A 19,974-nucleotide genomic window follows, 5' to 3' on the forward strand; every position below is an offset into this window, starting at 1 on the left:
CCCCGCTGGCTCAGCCTCACGCACACGGGGCTGGGAGGAGGTGGGCTTTCTGGAGGCCAGTGTTGGCAGGCCGCGCTCACCATGACCCCCCAAACGGGACAGAGCCTGACCCTCCCTCCTCCCGTCTGCTCTCCTCCCCCGGGCCTCTTCATCTAACGTGGGGGAAACTGAGGCCCAGGGTGGGCAGTGACTCAGGGCAAGCAGCCAGTTTTAGGACTGCTGACAGCCCAACTGCAGCCCTCCCGCTGGAATCCCAGTGAGGACTGATGTACCATTAATTGTAATTAACTAATTATTCCTGCTGCCAACTAGCGGAGGAGGTGGCTGGGGGTGGGGAGCCCCTAAATGACTCAGTCGTGTTTACAACATGCAAACCCATTTAAGAGCTTGTAAAGTCGCTATAAATGGCTCTCTGGCAACAGGGGAGTAACGATCCTGGGTCTCCAGCTGCTGCGGTAACAACGGTTGGCGGCATCCGGCGCAGGGACCTGGTTCTGAGATCCAACAGCGCCACCTAGAGACCGTGTTCCAAAACGCTCTGCAGAAGGGCCACCGCTCGGATCCAGGGCCGGGACACCACCAAGTCCATGCCACCCACCCACAATGGAGAAACTGAGGCCCATGCGAGGACAGGGCCTGGCCCGCGGCTGCTCAACTCAGAGTCTAAATGGCCGCTGTGACAGTTTCCATCACCCACGACTTCGAGGTCTCTAAAAGGCGACTGTTCAGGAGAGGTTTATGGGCCGGTGCCCTTCCCCCACTCTCTGCTCAAGAGCTGTGCATGACCCGCCGGCAGGGACATTGACTGGACACATGGCAAGGCAAGCGGTCTGGGGCCAAGGCCAGAGCGCGGGCTCAGACCTCTGTTGGCTATTCCCTCTGTCACTCCACAAGATTAAGAATTCCATCAGGTCCCATTGACCAGGTGACTGTCTGAGCTCTGAGACAAGTGCGTCACCTGTGTGATATCGTCAGTTCATGAGCGCGACACAGAGATCTAGTGAATCTGCCCATTCACAGGCAGGACATGGAGCCCCTCAGGGTCATCCGCGGTGCACAGCCAGGAGCAGATCCCGCTCCTCGCCAGTGATTGCCTTTAGGGGCGGGAGGAGGCTCCAGCTGGCCCCGAGGGACAGGAGGGACTTAGGAGGGGCACTCAGATGGAACCTGGGTTGGCCCAGAGAGGTTTCCCCAGCAGCCTGGTCGAACGGGCCTCCGTTGCCTGGGAGGACCTGAACGTCCCCGGCCACTCACCCACAGTCATGCCGTCCATGTAGCGTTTGATGATATCGAAGGAGTCCCGCAGGTTCCCTTCCGTGATGTCGAAGATGATGTCGGCGTGGTTGGCAGGATACACGGGCATGATGGCCCGGAGAAAGATGATCTCTGTGGGAGGGAGGCACAGCTTGGAGTCCCTGGAGATGCACCCTTGGGTCCCGAGAGCCCAGGCCAGCGAGCCCCACATGGAGAAAGCAGAGGGGGCCGAGGGCTCACAGGTCATCACCTAGCTGCCTTTTGATCAGGGGGGAAACTGAGGCCTAGAGAAGCTTTGGGTGCTCCCTCAGATCCTGCCGCTAATGGGCAGCCATGGCAGGGCTGAGGCACAGTGAGTCATTAGTCACAGATCTTCGTGGAGCTGGGAGAAGGGGAAGGGGGTGGATGCGGGGCCACAGGGCAAGAGGTCGGCAAGGGCAGCAGAGCAGGGCGGTCTCCTGCCCCGCGGGGATGCGGGTCAGAACAGCCACTTCTCACGGTGGACTGGCCAGGCTGGTGGCTGTGTCCATCTCTCTGGCTACCCCGCGTAAAGCAGGGCCAGCTGCCCTGGGCTGGGGGCACAAGGCCCTGACTCTACCCTGGCTCTGGGCGATCTGGAGGTGTCTTCTCTCTGGGCCTCCATTTCCTCATCTGTAGAGTGAAGGAGGCAGACCGCCAGTGGCCGCTAAGGGTCCTTTCAGCCCTAAAGGTCAAGGTCAGGATTGCCTGGGCCCCAGATGTTAATAGACATCCCCAGCCACACTGAACTCCCTGTAGAATCCACGCCCAGACCAGCACGGCCCGAGAGGCCACAAAACCGGCTCTTAGGGGTTTGGGAAGGATTTGTCTGTGGTTTCGTGGAACCTGTCATTTGGCACAAGACAAGCAGCAATCAGGGGTGTCCTCCAGTGCAAGCCCATGCCGCCCTGCAGAGTTTCTGGGCCTCTCCTTTTTCTAGAAGAAAGGGTCAGTGGGGGGTGGGAGCTGCCCGCTCTTTCAGGCAACCATATCCTTGGGAGCCTCCCCTGCCTTCAGCAACGGGGAGCTGTGCTCTGGCCCGTGCTCCCGTGTCTCTGTGGGAGGCTACCACAGTGTGTAGACTTGGGGTTCGGTCATGCTGGCTCAACTGCACCTCTCCCCTCGGGGGGCCAGGGAGCTCTTCTTGATTGCTGTGCCCCAGAGCCTGGCTCTGAGCCTGATATCCCAGAGGCCCCGTCCACGTTTGCCCCATGAATCAATCATGGTGAGCTCCTTCCAAGGCCAGGGATGAAGATACCACAGAGGAAGGGGTGGCCAGAGACCACAGCAGCCTCCGCAGAGGGGCTGCACTCCAGGGAGCAAGGAGTCCAGGTGCCAGGAGGGTGCCACGCCGCAGGTCCTACCCCCTCGGGAAGGGTGTTGTGATGGCCGGTCTACACAGCCGGCCAGGAGCCGCCTGCAGGGTAGGGCTGGGAACCCTGACTTACTCCTGGGCTCCCTGGATGCGGTCTAGCCCCTCGGTCTCCACGGTGACCTTTCTGTATATGCCCATAGCATCAGGCCCAGCCCTGTGATGGCTCCCAAGAGCCTCGCAGTGGAAACCTCCGTCCCAAATTAGGGCTTACCCTTCCCAGCCTGTCTCTTGCCAAGCCTTTCCCACTCCAGCCAGGAAAACTTGGCTTTGTTCCTCCGATACTCACTGCCCCCCAAACTCACCTCCAGACCTTTCCAGATGAGTTCTCCACCTGGCACCTTCCACTCTCCTGGCTCCCCACTTTCACTATTTACCTCCTACTGACAACGTGGGCTCCGGCATGGAAGTCACTTCCTCCCAGAAGCCCTCCCTGATGCCGTAGTACTTGGCACAGAGTCAATGCTCAACAGCTGTTTGCCGAACAGCTGTGACCCAGAAGAAGCGTTCTCCTGAGTGGAGAGCCGGGAATAGGCCGGCGTGGTGCCGTGCGCACTGGGGACACTGGGAGCTGCGGAGGCCACTCTGTGTCTTTACCAGGATGTAGCTCCTTGGAGGCCGAGCTCTCGACTCAAGCTCCACTCACCTTCAGGGCGGGTGAACTCTCGGAAGGTGGGCAGCGACACGACGGTATGCGAGATGGTATGCACCGGGTCCAGCACGCAGGTGACGTCGTTGGGACGGCAGGACTTCACACAGCGGACGGTGTCTGTCTTCTCCTGGCGGAGCCTGAGGGGAATCACAGCACAAGGGGCGGATGGGAAAGTCGGAACTGCCCCTCCCCCAGAGACCCAGGCTCCACGAGGAGCCGCACTCCGATGTCCATCTGCCCTGTGCGCAGGCAAAGCTCTGCTGTTGGCCCAACCGTATGGGCTGGGCTTCAGTTTCCGCCACTGCAGATTCATGGGCTCGACAAGTGGGTGTTGAAGCCCGACTGGGTGCGAGACACCAGGGTCGCCGAAGCAAACATGGGAGACGTGGTACTGCCTCCCCAGAGCCCCCAGCCAGGTGGGTCACGGAAGGGAGGGAGCTGCAGACGTAGTGCCCAGCTCAGTGCCTGGCACGAGGAAGTCAGACCCCCAGTGTCATGCGACAGACTGGGGGGGGGGAAGGGGGTGGCTTGTTTGCCAGATTTTAAATCCTCCTTATTGTAAAATAAAACACAGATGCAAAACCTACCCGGAACAAAGACACCGTTTAATGAGTATTACGATCGCCACTCAGGTCAAGAAAGAGATCCTCCGTCTGCCACCCGAGACCCCCTCCTGTGCCCGCACCAACCTCAGCACCCCTCTGCGTGCCTGCCCCCTGCCCAGGACCCCCGTCCTGACGGTGCCAGCGTCGCCCACCTGCCTTTCTTTATGGTTCGTATCACAGGGGTGCACGCCTCGAGACGTAGCCGCTTAGATTTGTCCGTGAGAAAAGCATGCTCTCAAGTCCTTTTTAATCTCTGGGTTTCCTCTGTCTCTTCATTTCCCAGAAGTTGATCTGCTAAGGAACTGGAAGTCTCTGAGCCATAGCGCTTTCTTCAGGCGGGCCCGCCTACTGCACCCTCCTGGTGCTACACAGCGAGTTCTTCTGTTCTCTGCATTTCTGCCACACTGGCTGCTGGATCCAGACCCGATCAGATGCAGCCCCAGGCCCTTTGGCAAGATGACAGTTGGTGACGTCTCTTCTATCGGGGGGCACCTGGTGTCTGGTTTTCTCTCTCTCTGTGATGTCAGCGGCTGTCGATGCTCAGGGCCTAGACCCGCTGATTCATCGAGGATTGCAAAAGGCTGGCAATCTGATTCTGTCGTTTCTTTTCAGTATGTTAGTTGGTCCTGGAAAGAGTGCTGCCCCTCATACAGAGTCTGGAGTATCGTTCATAGAAGAAAAGGAAGATCAATGCCCGATTCTTGACTTGTTTTTACAAGTTTTCAGGATCATGGACTCTCTCTCTCCATCATCACCCAGAGCATAACCATTGATTTTTTTTAAAATATCAGTATGAACTCATGGATTTAAACTATTTGATGAATTTCAACCCATTGCAATTATTATCCTTTGCTGGAACTCAAGCTTTCCCCTCTTTGGTCAGAGGGAAGATCAGAGTGGCTCCAGGAATCTTCAGTAGCTCTCTTACTCTATGTCACAACAGGGTGGTCCGTCTCATCTTGTACTTTTCCTTCCCCAGCTACTTCTCCAAGAAGTCTTGGGTTTGTTTGGGTTTTCTTTTAAAGTGGAAAATGGTATTTCAAGGCTACACCCTAGGTACCAGGTATGGTGGGTGCTGCTGGCTTCGCCCTTGCCTCCAGGCCTCTTCCGTGGATTTTTAAAGGTGAAATATATCATGAGTTCCTACTTCTATTTCTAATTCAAAACAAGAACCAGACAGTCTTTTAATCTCTTCTATATTACAAAGGAATCCCTTTTCTTCCATGACAGAATCCTGGCTCTTAGGGACACAGGAGAAGATAGAATATTCCACAATTATTGATGTAATTATTCCATATTCCAACACGTTAGTCTCAGAAGGGCAATGCTAAAATTATCACCACTGACATAAGTACTTAAAATAATGATTGTCTGGCAATGTACTCCCTACTCTACCTGCAGTTTTTAACAGATGTGCTCTTTCTACATTGTTTGAATGTATAACAATTCACAGAATACGATTTCCTTATAACACTCACTTGGTTGTAGCTGGATGTGTAACTATGCCTAATGCTTGCACAGCAATACTTTTGCATGGTGGTAATACTTTGTGTCCTTTGTGCACACAAGTCTGTTTTGTTGGGTGTATAATCTTGGCCTATGTTTTCTTGAGGATCCTAAGTATTCACTTTCTTCTAGCATAAGTGTTGCTGGGAAGAAGTCTGATGTCAATATAATATTTTCCCTTAAGCACTGTTGCTGGTTTTACCTAGATGCCTGCTAGATGTTTGTCTTCTCTTTCTTTCATGGTCTGATAACTTTACAAGACTATGTCTTGGTATTTGCAGCTCTGAGTAGGTATGTTCAGGCATGCTGTGTGTTTTCTCAATGTCGATTTTCAAATCTTCTTTTTTTCTTAATTTCTGGGAACTTCTTTGAGTTAGCATTTTTTAATACTTATTTCTTTCCTTTGTTGTGGGCTCAGTCCTCAGAGAATTCTATTATCTGTATGTTGGGTCTTCTTTGTGTGTCTTCAATAGCTGTCACTTTCTCCTTAAGCCCTTTCATCTCTTCTATTTCCTTTTTGATCTGTAAAATTTGTCTTCTTCTCGGCCACTCTTTCTCTCAAATATTTATTTCTGCAGTTATAATTTTTTGCTATAATTTTAAATTATTTCCTGGGTTCCATCACTTCATTTCTCAATTTTTCCTAATTCTGACTTACAGTTTTCATCCATTTTCGACCATTTTCCTAATGCTTCTACTTTGTTTTGCTATAGGTTACAGTTTTGATCTGGATTTGGAGCATATCTTTCTAGTGTGCCTACATTATGCAGAGAGATGCCATTCCATTCCTTTTCATTCTTTCTCCTACAATAATTTTTATATGCGATTCAGCATTGCTACTTTTTGGTTGATCATTTCCAAGTGAAATTAATTATCCTAAAATTTTAGAAAAAGGCATATTTACAGCAGCTGTTCTGTTTCACAGAGCTCCCTTTTCTGTCATTTGCAGCAACTTGCTTTCTAATATTCCTCTACATTTACCTGGATTTTATCTGCAGTCTATTGTCTCCTTCCTATTCAACTCTGCATTTCACTTCCAACAGCTTCTCCATGGTGTGAGATCCACCTTAAGGCAATCCTTGCTGGGTCCAGTTCCAAGAGTTCCTAGGGGCCAGATGGCTCCATTTCCTCTACACGTCCATGAGCTCCTCGCATGCACTGAGTAAAGTGTCTCCCAGTCTCAGCCGCTGCTCCAAAATTTTTCTATTGTATTTTCTAGGGAATGTCTGTTGACTCTTCTGGAGTCTTCCACTGCTTTCTTCTGCACAGGTGCTAAGACCATTCAGGTAGACATGAACTGTATCTTGGGGTTCTTAAGGATATGATGTCATCTTGTTTAGTTGGGCATGTTTTCCGTGATCTGTCCAGCTGTCTGTGTCTTTTGGGTTGGGATCCAGAGAGCTTCAAACACCATGCAGCTGCATCTTCCCAGATTCTGTGTGCTAGAGAGTTCTCACACATTGTCTCATTTAATCTCTACAGCTTTTCCCTCTATACCACATTGCCTCCCTCTTTAGCTAATAAAACATCCTATTCTATACCTGGGAATGACAGAATAGGGATTGTATCTATGATTTCAGAAATAAAGCCAGACTAACAATCTGACCAGCACTGACAAATCCTGGAAATCCCACCCTCTTCACAGCATTTGAGGCAGCAGGGGGGCAGGGTTTCAGAGAAGACTCCAGAGCCAGGCTTCCTGGGTTTGAATCCCAGCCCCACCTGATACCAGCTGTGGGACTTTGGGCAGGTTACTTATATCTTCTCTATGCCTCCAAGTCTTCCATGTGAAATGGGGGAATCATAACAGCATTTTCCTCACAAGGCTGTTGGAAGGGTTAATAGAGTTAAATGCTTGGAGCAGTGCCTGGGCCTCAGTAAAGAGTACACGTGTTAGCTATCATAGCTATGATTATTATCATTATAATAATGACAATCATGATTATTATCATTTGCCCTTGGGAGCTAGAGTTAGTAGAGTGATCAAGTCAGAAGAACAGAGGCCTAGGAGTTAGTCAGAGGTGATGGCAGTGACCTTGGACACATTCAAACCCTCTGAAGCTTCATTTCCCATTCAACTCGAGGTCTAAATGAACACTCAATTCCTTCCAATGAATGAAGAAGCCAACACTTACTGACTGCCTACTATATATACACCAGATAATGCAATTTGCAATTGCAACTAATCTTCAAAATAACCCATAAGGAGGCCATGAAGCTCTGAAAGTCCAATGACTTATCTATGACTTTGAATAGTTCATAAAACTAGTAAATGTCAAGGAGGACATTCCAACTCTTGTTCCTTTTGTTATATTTCTGCCCTGCATTATCTCAGCAGCACGAGGTAGGACTATCACTATGTAGCCCCAAGGAACTACAGGGGCTACATAGTGATAGGAGATGAGCCTTCCTGTAATGATAGGCTATCACGTAGTGATAGGAGATGAGCCATAGTGAAGGAGATGAGCCTTCACATAATGCAGATATAGCCCCTCATGTGCTCTCAGGCACACACACAGAGACAGCAGAGGAGTCCTAAAATGGAATAGGCCACCTTAAGATGTAGGGAGTTCCACAAACAAAGGAGAGTACAAGCAAACCTGGAAAGTCCGTTGGTGGGAATATTGCAAAGGGGACTCTGGCAAATCCTGTAAGGTCAACGCATGGCCTCTAAAGCCCTTGAGAGCTTTCCCCCACTTGATACTCCTATGGACATGAAGGAAAAATGTTTCTTCCGACCTGAATAATCTGGATCATGATGAAAGAATAACTGAATGCAATAACTAGATCCCTGCTGTAACATGATGACTTCACAGAAGGTAATATTTGAACTGAACCCTGAAAATATCATCCATCCCTGCAACCATCTACCATCCATCCATCCAACCATCAATCCATCAATCCGTCCAACTGTCCACCCATCTATCCGTCCATTCATCCATCCAACACCCATCCATCATCCATCATCCATCCACCATCCATCCATCAATCTGTCCATCCAACCAACCATGCATGCATCCATCCATCTATATGTTTATTCGGATGTTTACTGAACTCCTTCTAGGCCAAACACTCTGAAATTGTAGAGAATACAGACATAATCCCTGTTCTCAAAGGGCCCCAGTAGGGATAATAAAAAATAACAACCATAAGATAACAGGGAAAATGTTCAGATGGAGTATGTCCAGGGCTATGAGAGTTCAGACTAAGGAAAGTCTTCATGGAGGAGGTGATCTTTGAGCTCACACTTCAAGGAAAATAGCAGTCTGCAGAAGGATGGCATGGCACATGTTAAAGCCAAGGGCAGGCACTTTCAGGGAAGGGCAAGCAACTCTGCATGGCTAGAACAAAGAGGATGAGCTAGGATGAAGCTAGAAAGGTGGGCAGAGCCTTGAATGCCATTCAAGAGAGTTGAACGTCATCTCTTCATAGAAAAGAACCACAGAAGGTCCTAATGAGAGAGGGACATCACAGACCAGTCCTTCAGAGGGGGTCCTCTAGTTGTAACTTGGAGAATGCACTAGAAGATAGGAGACTAGGAGGCTTTCCAGACCAGACATGAGCAGAGAGAGGTATGGGAGACAGATTGGAGGCTTGAGGTGACTGGCTAGAAGTGTGCATGGTTCTATGGCAACTTCATTGCTGCTTCTATCAAAAAGGACAGGGCCCAGTTTCCTGGATGTCCGTCTCCCCTACCAGATGGCAAGGCCAGGACACCCTCCCCCACCAACTTACATGTCATCGTAGAAAGGATCTTAGGATCCTGCAATATCCTTTACTTGATTCCTCTGTGGCGTTCTGCCTTCCCCTCTTGTTTCTGCTCGGAAACAGCATTGGCAGTTACAGAAAATGCTAGAGACATAAGCCAGTGTTGGCAGAAAGTCATCCTTTCCCTCAACAGACATGGACAGAGCATGTACTATGTGTTGGGCAGCTCACCAGGCGCTAGGGACACATCACCAAATGAGATGGAGCTGGTCTCTGCCATCACAGAGGCTTCTGGGTGGTGGAGAAGACATATGTGAAACACAGACACACAGGAAGTGCGAACAGTGATAAGCACAACAATGGAGTGTTATGAGAAAGACTCAGAGAGGAGATGACAAACCCAAGGGTGCTGAGGAAGACCTCACCAAGAAAGGAATGCTTAAGCTGAGCTTCAACCAACTTTCAAGCCGAGGGTACAAAGCATGTGCAAAGGGCCTGAGACAGCAAAGAACTCAGCAGTGTGGCTCAAGGGAAGTGACCAAGGGGAGAACAATTCGAAGGCAGGCCGGAGATGCATGCAAGGACTAAGTTACACAGGGCCTGAAAGGCACTCTGGGGCCTTGTGACGATGGTTTGGCTGGAATCATGGTAGGGAAGATGAAGAGAGGCAGGTGGGTCAAGGCCCATGCTGAAAGCACTCTGGTAGAAAGGAATCGTCCGAATTGTGGAACCCTGTGAAACCAAGGTTCAAATACCAGCTGTGTGATCTCAGGCAACACTCACCCTCCCTGAGTCTCTATGGGGATGAGACACCTGACTTGCACCCCTGGAGGTAATGCACAAAGGGCCTGAAGCACGCTCAGTGGTTCCCATGAGCGGGCACATGTATTGTGTTGTCCTTTACCGCCTCCCGGCATGGGGGCAGAACACCCAACAGAGGCAACCAACCTTATTTAGGCAAGAGCTGCAGCCAAGATTCTACACCTGTGTCCAGTGTTTTTCCACCACCAGTTCAGGCTTCTCATCAAGACAAACAGAAAAGAGGCTTGAATCTCAGAATCGAGTTTTTCTGACTCCAGTAAATGGTCAGCTCCATGCGGTACAGCAAGGAAACCAAGCAGGGCCAGAAGCCCTGGTCCCCCGGCCCAGCTCTGCCACAAATGGGCCACAAAACCCTGGCCAAGCTCCCTCCCTTCTCTGGGCCTCGGTTTCCACGTTTGTAAAACGAGAGAGGAAGGAGCTCAATGGCTTCAATGATCGCCTCCTCCTTTGGGCTCAGCGCAAAATGGAGAAGAGATGTTTATCCAAAATGATCCAGGCGAGCTTCCTTCTCCCTGCCCTGCGGCTCCCTGGTGAGGTATTCAGTGACCTCCATCAACAGGGAACCCGCCCATGCACGGACAAACACTTCTCTGTCACCGCACGGGGGTGGGGCCAGGCAATGGCAGGTGCCCGGCGCCCCCCACCCAGTGGTAAACAGCGCGGAATCCCCACCGTGCGAAATAAAACCAAGGCACGCGAGGCACGCTGTGTAGGGATCGCCTGCTACGACTTTATTAAAATCCCGGAGGGGAGGGTTAGGAAAGCGACAAGAGGGAGCCCCCGGCGGCCCAAAGCAAGTGCTCAGAGCTCTGCGGACACAAAGATGAAAAGCTTGGCGACAAAGGAGCTGACGGTGCCGTGGCGGTAGAGGTCCATCTTGACGGTCAGGAGCAAGTCCCTGGGCTCAGGGACAGGTTTGGTGAGGGCCACCACCCCGCTGTGGTGGCTAACCTTCCGGGTGGTGAAAAAGCCCTCCTCATTGCCGCCGGTGATAGCCAGCTGCATGCTGTCCCCGGGGACGGCATTGGAGGGGCCCATGCGGAAAACCACCGCGGGCACTTGGATGTTGGTGGGGAAAGAGAGGTGGTAGTACGTTATTCTCAGAGGCAGCTTGGGGCACTCCTGATTCTCATGGCAAGGCAAGCGCTCGCAGCGGCTGCAAGAAAAGTGGACAGAGAGACAAGAAGAGGGTCAGAGCAAATTCAGCAAGCGGAGGGACAACAGAGCGCAAGGGAAAGCGGGGGGCTCGCTGTGCAGGGCCTCCCGCCACCCCTCTGGCCAGTTCGGCCAACAGGAAGAGCCCCCCTCACTCACCTGCAGGAGGTGCCGTGGACCTCCGGGGCCGCTGACTCAGCCACTAGCCTCTTCCAACACCCGCAGGGGGCGCTGGGTGGCTGGGGCCTAGGGCTGCGCTGGGAGTGAGGCGTGTTCCCTCTCACTGGCAGAGCCCCACCCCGGGCCACGCTCACCAGGCACGCCCTGCCCCCTGAGTGTCGTCCAGGCGCCTGGCCCCTCACCCAGACAGTGGTCGGGGCCATACAGGGCTCTTGGTGGGTCACAGAGAGGACCCCGGAAGTGATCATCTCCGCCATTAGCAGTCACGGCTGCCGCCATCTATCAGGCGCTTGGACATTCATCATCAAGCTTTCTCTAGTGGGAACACTGGAACTGCTCTGGGGCCGTGGGTTGAGTGCCATTCTTCAGATGAGGAAACTGAGCCCGGAAGAGTTCGGGGCCTTCCCAAGGTCGCAGAGTGAGTGAGGAAGCCAGGTTTGTGCTCTGGCAGGGAGGTCTGTTCCTCCGCCCCCTCGCTGAGCCTCGTGCCCCAGGCGCAGGTCCCTGTAGACCCACAGGAACAGCCAGGGCTTGGAATGGAGGAGAAGACAGGTTCTAACTTGCTGTGACAGGATGGGGAGAGGTTCTGACTTCCTGTCACAGGTTCCAAGTTCCTGTGACAGAATGACAACAGCCTCTAACTTCCTGGATAGAAAGAGGTTCTGACTTCCTGTTATAGGTTCTAACCTCCTGTGACAGAATGATGATGGCTTCCAACTTCTTGTGATAGGAAGGAAAGAGCATCTAACTTCCTGTGACAGGTTCTACCTTCCTGTGACAGGATGGGGAGAGGTTCTGACTTCCTGTCACAGGTTCTAACTTCCTGTGACAGAACGATGACAGCCTCTAACTTCCTGGATGGAAGGAGGTTCTGATTTCCTGTTATAGGTTCTAACCTCCTGTGACAGAATGATGATGGCTTCCAACTTCTTGTGATAGGAAGGAAAGAGCATCTAACTTCCTGTGACAGGTTCTACCTTCCTGTGACAGGATGGGGAGAGGTTCTGACTTCCTGTTATAGGTTCTAACCCCCTGTGACAGAATGTAACAGAGCCATCATCATGGCTCCTAATTTCCTGTGACAGGATGGAAAGAGTGTCTAACTTCCTGTGGTAGGTTCTACCTTCCTATGACAGGATGGGGAGAGGTTCTGACTTCCTGTCACAGGTTCTAACTTCCTGTGACAGAAGGGAAAGAGCTTCTAACTTCCTGTGACAGGATGGAAAGAGCTTCTAACTTCCTGTGACAGGATGGGGAGAGGTTCTGACTTCCTGTCACAGGTTCTAATTTCCTGTGACAGAAGGGAAAGAGCTTCTAACTTCCCATGACAGGATGGGAAGAGGTTCTGACTTCCTGTCATAGGTTCTAACTTCCTGTGACAGAATGACGACAGCCTCTAACTTCCTGGATAGAAAGAGGTTATGATTTCCTGTTATAAGTTCTAATTTCCTGTGACAGAATGATGATGGCTTCTAACTTCCTGTGATAGGATGGAAAGAGCTTCTAACTTCCTGTGACAGGTTCTACCTTCCTGTGACAGGATGGGGAGAGGTTCTGACTTCCTGTCACAGGTTCTAATTTCCTGTGACAGAACAACGACAGCCTCTAACTTCCTGGATGGAAAGAGGTTCTGATTTCCTGTTATAGGTTCTAACCTCCTGTGACAGAATGATGATGGCTTCTAACTTCCTGTGATAGGATGGAAAGAGCTTCTAAATTCCTGTGACAGGTTCTACCTTCCTGTGACAGGATGGGGAGAGGTTCTGACTTCCTGTCACAGGTTCTAACTTCTTGTGACAGAATGGAAAGAGCTTCTAGCTTCCTGTGAAGGATGGGAAGAGGTTCTAACTTTCTGTTATAGTTCTAACTTCCTGTGACAAGATGGTGATAGCTCCTAACTTCCTGTGATGGAGACAGAGACAGGTTCTAACTTCCTGTGACAGGATGGGGACACGAACTATCTTCTGCCTCCTGAAGGCTGGCCTTCACACTCTGATGGCAGCCACCTCAGGAAGTAGAGCCAAAGTGCATAGCCCTATGGGGCATGGCAGAGCCTGTCCCAGAGAGTTCTGCCATCTTGACGGTGCTGGGACGCTCCACCCGGGAGCAGGTACTGTTCTAGTCCCCTGTCGCGTCTCCCTTTTAGCCCTTCACATTTCCAGGCCTCGTGTCAGGTCACCTGGACTTACTTTACACTTGGCGAGTGTGGTCTTCTTCTACATCCTATCTCCAGCTCTTTATCAGGACTGGTGGGAAATCATTTCACTTACTCGGCCACTTGCCATTCTGAGCACTTAGGAAGGACATCCCTGGAGTGAGCTCCATGAGGCTCCCTGGGGGATGGTCCCCCATGGTAGGCGACAAGTCAGGCATGGGGGGCCCAGAGACAGAGGGGAGAGACAGTAAGAAGGTACGCAGAAGAGGGTGCTTTGAGGGGCGGCCTAACCCCAGGCACACCCAGTCCAGGCCAAATGGGAGTGTTCCGGGTGACCTGGGAGACCCTAAGGGACGGCACCTGGCATCGGGCTGGGTTTCTCCTTTGTGTACTCACGTCACTGTCCCACTTTGTCATCCTGTTCTACTGATGGGAAGGTCAAAGCTCAGCGAGGACACGTCCTTGACTCCACAGTCTGGAGTAAGTGGTGGACACAAAATTGCCCTCCCTTGGAAAGCCTTTGGGCGCGCATGCGCAAACACGCACTCACTGGCTATTTCAGGAAGGGCCTGGTGGGTCTGGCCAGCAGGTGGCACTAGAGTCTCCTTCATGGGACTCAGGCTGGCTCACGTCTGTGTGGCTGGTATGGTACCCTGTCCAAGGACAGGGTTTTGATTGGTCAGATGGAAGCGTTAGCCCAGCGAGTGGTGTGGGGGGAGATCGTGCAGTGAGCGTGATGCTCTGGTACAGCTCCCGCAGGCCTCGCACACCAGAGAATGTGACACTCTTCCAGGGGCTCTCCTGACCCCAAAGCCAGAGCGCCCCTAGCACTTTCTTGAACAAGGCGGATCTGAGACCGGCCCTTTCTAGAGCTCTCCTTTCCCAAGGGCCAGGCTATGGCTCTATGGCTTCATCTCCAGCACCCAGCACAGGACACCAGTATGTGCTCAATAAACAGACACAAGTAACTACGGCCCCCATTTCCCAGTCAGTTCCAACCTCAACGGTCCTTCCCCGCTCTACCCTGCACTTACTGACACATCACAGAAGTCCTTAACTGCTGCATCTGGGAAACTGCCTGCCTGATTGGGCCCGACACAAAAGCCTTCGTTAGCGGGTATGTCTGGACCAAGAAGGGGCCACTGTCACGCAGAGAAGGGCCAGCTCCTGGGACCTCACGCCTTGGTTTCCATCTCATCATGTACGAGAGAACAACGTGCCCCACTTTTTCATTCAACCAGTTGGATCAGAACACCCTATTATCTGAGAAAGTCCAATTACTGAAAGTTGGCACACACCGGAAAAGGAAGTTCCTCCAGGCCCAGCCCCTTCGCCTGGGAGGCATGGGCACTGGGGCCACCCCCTAGGCTGTCTCACGCTCACAGCCTTCCCAGCTGTCACTTCCCTGACTTCCATGCTCTTGTCATTCTGGAGAGAAGCCCCAGGAACAGGCTGCGGTGGGACACTCGCCCCTCTGTCCACCCGCATTATACCCTCAGGCCCAGAGCCACGCCAACCAGGGCTGCCCGGCCTTGCTCTAGCTTCCAAGACCATGAGCGTCAGGGCTCGGCCCTGCTGAGGGGATAAAGAGGATGTTTTCAGCCCCATCCCAGGCTCTGGAACACTTGGACATTCTTCCTGTGGGTCGGAGGGAATCGTGTGGTCAGGATCTTAACGAACGACATGATCCTAGAGGCCCAGCCCTGTGGCTTGTGGGGCTCAGCCTACTGGGTCATGCTCCAGTTACCACCCCTCAGCTGCCAGGGACACTGCCCAGAAGGAGGCTGTGTGGAGAGAAAGAAGAAGTCTGAGGCCCAGAAAGAGAAAGAGAGAACATGAGCGCCTTCAATCCTCCCTTTCGAGGCCCCCGAAATGCTCACCTCAGAAATGCTGGCTACTGGGTCTTTCCTAATATAGCTCTTCCGAATTTTACAAATTGCTTTCTGAAGGTCAGATAATAACTTCTCTAAGAGGAGTTTTGATGAGGAGGAAAAGAAGCCGTAAAAATGGTAAACTCCAGCCTGAGCCGTTAGCGGGGCTGAGAAGATGGGCCCCTCCTTGCTTGGAGCCCTGGCCGGCCTCCTGCCCGTGTTGCTTCACAACTTGTCCGAGGCTGTCACTAGGCTCACACTAAGCTCTGGGCTTCCGTTAACCCCCCTTCCTGGGAGGGGGCAACCGTAAGCCCCGTCCTGTGGTCACTCAACCTGGGATTCCGGTCCCAGCCCCCGCTTCCTACGCTGGGCTCCTGGCTGGCCCGTGATTCCCCACCAGGATCAGCCAAGAAGAAAAGTGTAACCAGATGGGCTCCCATGTGTAGTGGTGGCGGCCCCGGCCACCCAGTCCTTCAGAGCCCCCACGTGGTCGCCCATCTGAGGTGGGGCCACTCCGTTGGTCACACGGTCAGCCAGCCACAGAGCAAACGGCAGAGAACCTCCCCGTCGGGCTTGCACCCCGAGGCAGAGAAATGCGGATGTCTGGTGATCGCTCTCCTCCCCACGACTTTTCCTAACCACGGGCACTGGCGTGGCACTGGGCTGGATGCCTGGAGCTCTTACTGCTAATCCTCGCTAATCCATGAGGTTTTGCCAAGCAGGTGTTGCAGACGCAGAAAGGACCCCTGGGTGGCCAAGACATTGACCTGAGGCCACAGCCCCGACAAACAGAACAAGTCTGGAAGCTTAAAATCCCAGCCTGGGTTCTTCCCATTTCCACGCAGCCCCTCAGGCCGAGCCCGGACCTGGACACCAGGGGCCCCGCCCACCCTCCCTTCATCCATGAACACTGGCAGTGAAATACACTTTTGGGATGCCTACTCACACCCCACCAGGCTGAACCCAGTGTGAACCTCATGAGGGGGCTCCGCCCCACAATCCCTGCTCATCTCATGTGAACGGGGCCGGGGGGACATCACCGTCCCCTTGACGGCTCGAGTATGGCGGCTCTGAGAAGCTCAACAGACCTGGAATGGGCTGAGCAGGGAGGCAGGCATGTGTGAACCTGACTCCAGGCCAGCATCTTTCCAGAACGCCTCAGCATCCCGACGGGGCTTGAGAGCACTCAGAGGGGCTGGTGGTCCGGGAGTCAGGTCCAGACTCGGCTCCCAGCTCCTTTCTCCTCCCCCTCTGCTGCACCGCTGGGTGGTGCTGGGGAACAGGAACGAGTGTCAATCTTGGCCATTTTGGGGGGTGTGGCTGGGAGACCCATCCTTCCCTTCTCGCATGTGTTGTGGGTGGGGGCCCACTTCCTGTTCTCAGGGAAAATGATGAGCCCCCTCATTATCTGTCCCTGGTACCGGCTGATGAATCAATCCACAGACCAGCACAGACTGAGCCCTGGAGCATCAACCCCCCAGCGAGTGGAACGCGGGTCCCAGTTGCCTGCTGAGCGCCCCATCTCACGGCGGGAACCCCTTTGCTCCCCTGTCCGCGGCCCATCCCGCCCCCCACCCCTTCCCTCTCCGTCTGACTCAGCTCTTCCCAACCCCCTTCCCTCTAGCCTCGCCTACCTCAGCACGCCCCGCCCCCCACTCCAGCCCTGTGGGGACCCTGCTACACCCTGTGGCCGTTGCTGTTCCATCTTGTGCCCCTAGTAGGCACAGTTCAGGGGTGGGAGGCCTTGCAGCCCACTGTCTGCCCAAACCAGTAAATGACTTTATCCAGTACGCGCCAACATGCGGCGGAGAGGGGCCCGGTCTGCCCCTTTCAACCACGACCTTGACACACAGTGCCCACCTGGCAGCCGGCGGCTTGGGAGACGTGCAGACCCCCACAGGGCAGCCGCCTCCTCTGGGTTTCATGGCTGGGTGTGAAGGGGAAGTCCACACCCTGGGCCCGCCGGTCTTCCAGAGTCCTCAAACCCAGACACAGACAAAGGCCCCGAAGAGCAGGCACTTAAAACACACAATGGCAGCCCAGCCTCGAAGTGAGGACACGGAACCTTCTTAGCAGTCAGAGGAATGGCCTCGCTGCCCTCTGGACCTCCGGGTAACCCACGAGGTCTCTGGAAGGCTGCACACTCGCAGACCCAGCTCTGGAGGGGCTGGGAGCTCATGGGGGTGCAGGGAGGCCGTGGCAGCTGTGTTTCCAGGAGGACAGATATGCACATGTGGGGGGAACCGAGTGGGCCTGCAGAGCTGGGCGGCCAGAGGGGGAGCGCGGACCCCCAGGAGGAGCCCAGAGGGCCGCCGCGGAGATGGGTTATCTGAGCATCTCCCGTTCTGGCACTCGGCGAGCTGGAGGCCGGGCCAGAACCACAAGCCAGGGCAGCCGCCTCGAGGCTGAGCAAGTGGACACCGAGGCCGGGTGCACCAGCCAAGAAGGCCTTGACCCTCCAGCGGGAGCCGCCGACTTAAGGTTGAAAGGCCGAGTCGTGGTCAGCCTGGCTGTGTGAGGGCTTTGAGTGTTTCAAGGGGTTGGAGGGAGGAGTCACGCATCTGTGCTCCCAAATCTGGCCGCCCTGGACAGCTCTTCCTGAGACTACGGACGGGGCACCCAACGAACCAGGGGCAGGGTGGTGTGTAAGGAGACCAGAGGGTCCTCACTCTGCCCTGAGGAAGGGCGTTTCTAGAACATTCCAGCACACATCCCACTGGCCTGGGAGGGAGGGAGCTTCCAGGGACATGGGAACACACAGCTTCAAGTCTGGGACACAGACCCTTCGTGCTGGGTCCACACCGTCACTGGGCTGAATAGAATCTGGCTTTTAGGAAGTGGGGGGGGTCGTCGACGGAGGATGCCCCAGCAATCCCAGCTCACCCAGAACCAGCACTACCTTCATCTGGGTCAGAGGACGTGCATGTGAGAAAGCTGAGACCCCGCGAGCTGTGCCCCTGCCCTGGTCCAGCCTGGGGAAAGCACAGGCCTGGGCTCCCCCAGGGCAGGCCCACCTGCCTTGAAGTCATTACCCAGGCACTCTGTACTCTCCTGGCATATAGGGGCTGGAGCCTCAGGGGCCCCCTGGTTTCCCAGGGCTCCCGTGGGGGGGAGGGGGTGGGCACAGTCAGTGAAGCACCTGCCCAGCCCAGGAGCCATGGCCCACGGGAAGGCTGCTGCGGAACACCCCAGGGCCCCGAGGGACTTACGTGTCTGCGGAGCGGCGGTAGTTCTTGGGGCACTCGAAGGCCAGGCAGCGGAACCCCCCCTGGATGTTGAAGCAGGTCTCGTTGATGGAGCAGTTGTGGATGCCGGTCACACACTCATCGATGTCTGTGGGAGACCCCAGGGCAGCCCAGTGAAGGCTGAGGCCGCCTGTGTCCTCGCCATCCCGGACAGGGAGCCCAGGCCTCCCACCACGGCCCCTTCTCTCACAGGATATCGGTGTTTATAGTTTGTACTTATTATGCACAGTTCCTGGGGTTGGGGGACAGGAGCAGGCCTGGAAGGGCCCCACACAGCACAGGTGAGGAGACCCGGGCTTAAGGGAATTCTAGGCTACGCCTGGGGCCTGGGGTCAGTGATGCTAGGGGCACCGGACTGAGAAGACCCTGGACGCAGGGAGCTGTCCCCTTCCCACAGCTCTCTGGAGCAGCCCCACGGTGGGGCCCAGGGGACGCCACCACGCCTGGGAGGCATCTGCGAAGAGGGGCCAGGCGCCTGATGTTGGTGGCAAAAACAACTCCTAATGTCAAAGACGGAGGTTCAGGAATGTGCTTTGCTGGTCCTGGCGGCACACCCGGGCTGCGGTGAGCGACCCTGGCCGGAAGCCAGAAAGTCATCTCCTCCGCCAGAAAGGAGAAAACAAAGTGACTTCCACCCAGAGCTGCAGGCGAGCTGAGTGGGTCCCTCCCAGGAAAGGCCACCGCTCCCGCCTGCCTTTGATCAAAGTCACCTTCTTCATGACCAGAGCTGACAGGGCAGAAAGTGGGGCCTCTGGAGCCTCTGGGTTGAGAGTCCCGTGGAAAGGGGGCTCTTGAGGAAGGGGCCCACAGACCCAAGCTCTGTGGCTCAGCTTCTGGGGCTGTCCCTGGACCCATTCCTAGGGTCCTTCTTACACAAATATCCACCCGGAATCCCCTCTCAGTTGCCAAAGAGCTCAGTTCCGGAGCTCACGATGACCCCTAGAGTGCTCTCAGACAAGGAGCCGAGTACAGATGCGTGTCACTGGCCCCTGATTTAGGCCACGCTGGAGCTGACCCTGGCCCCAGGAGGACCCTCACGGCCATCGTGCTCAGAACTACAGACAGGTGGGCACATGCCACAATGCACCCGTCCTCTTGCCCAGGCAGTCACCATCAACCCTTGGGGACAGGAGCCTCCAGCACCTGCTGCCCGTTCTGTCCTGCACTCGTGGCAGGCTCCCATCAAGGGTCCGTCGTGTGGGCAAATGCCATTTGGAATGAGCGGCCCTGTGCTGTGGAATGGGGTCTTCTGGCGCCGAGCTCCCCTGTCCTCCTCGGCTAGCATCTTCCTAAAGGCTGTCATCCCCCATTCTGGGCCCCTGGGGGTGTCGAGGGCCCAGCAGGAGGATCAGAAACCCCCGAAGACAAGTGTGCCAGGTACGGGAGACCAGGGTGTGTGTGCAGAGTCCTCCCGTCCCTGTCCCAGATGCC

At 54.3% G+C, this 19,974-nt stretch overlaps 1 protein-coding gene across 2 annotated transcripts in view; it reads right to left on the bottom strand.

The window, feature by feature from the left end:
• Positions 1-19,974, bottom strand: part of FBLN1 (fibulin 1) — a 79,286-nt gene that overhangs the window by 19,059 nt on the left and 40,253 nt on the right. Inside the window, exons 14-16 of one of the 2 annotated variants that reach the window (XM_082739649.1) lie at positions 18,508-18,631; positions 3,291-3,433; positions 1,255-1,386 (exon numbers count right to left, since the gene is read on the bottom strand). In XM_082739649.1, coding sequence (XP_082595775.1) covers positions 1,255-1,386; positions 3,291-3,433; positions 18,508-18,631 — 399 coding nt within the window. Of the gene's footprint in view, positions 1-1,254; positions 1,387-3,290; positions 3,434-10,647; positions 11,094-18,507; positions 18,632-19,974 lie in introns of those variants that run through there. The other variant, XM_082739650.1, reaches the window with a different exon arrangement.

The sequence above is a fragment of the Mustela nivalis genome (assembly GCF_964662115.1).
Source record: "Mustela nivalis genome assembly, chromosome: 7".
NCBI lineage: Eukaryota > Metazoa > Chordata > Mammalia > Carnivora > Mustelidae > Mustela > Mustela nivalis.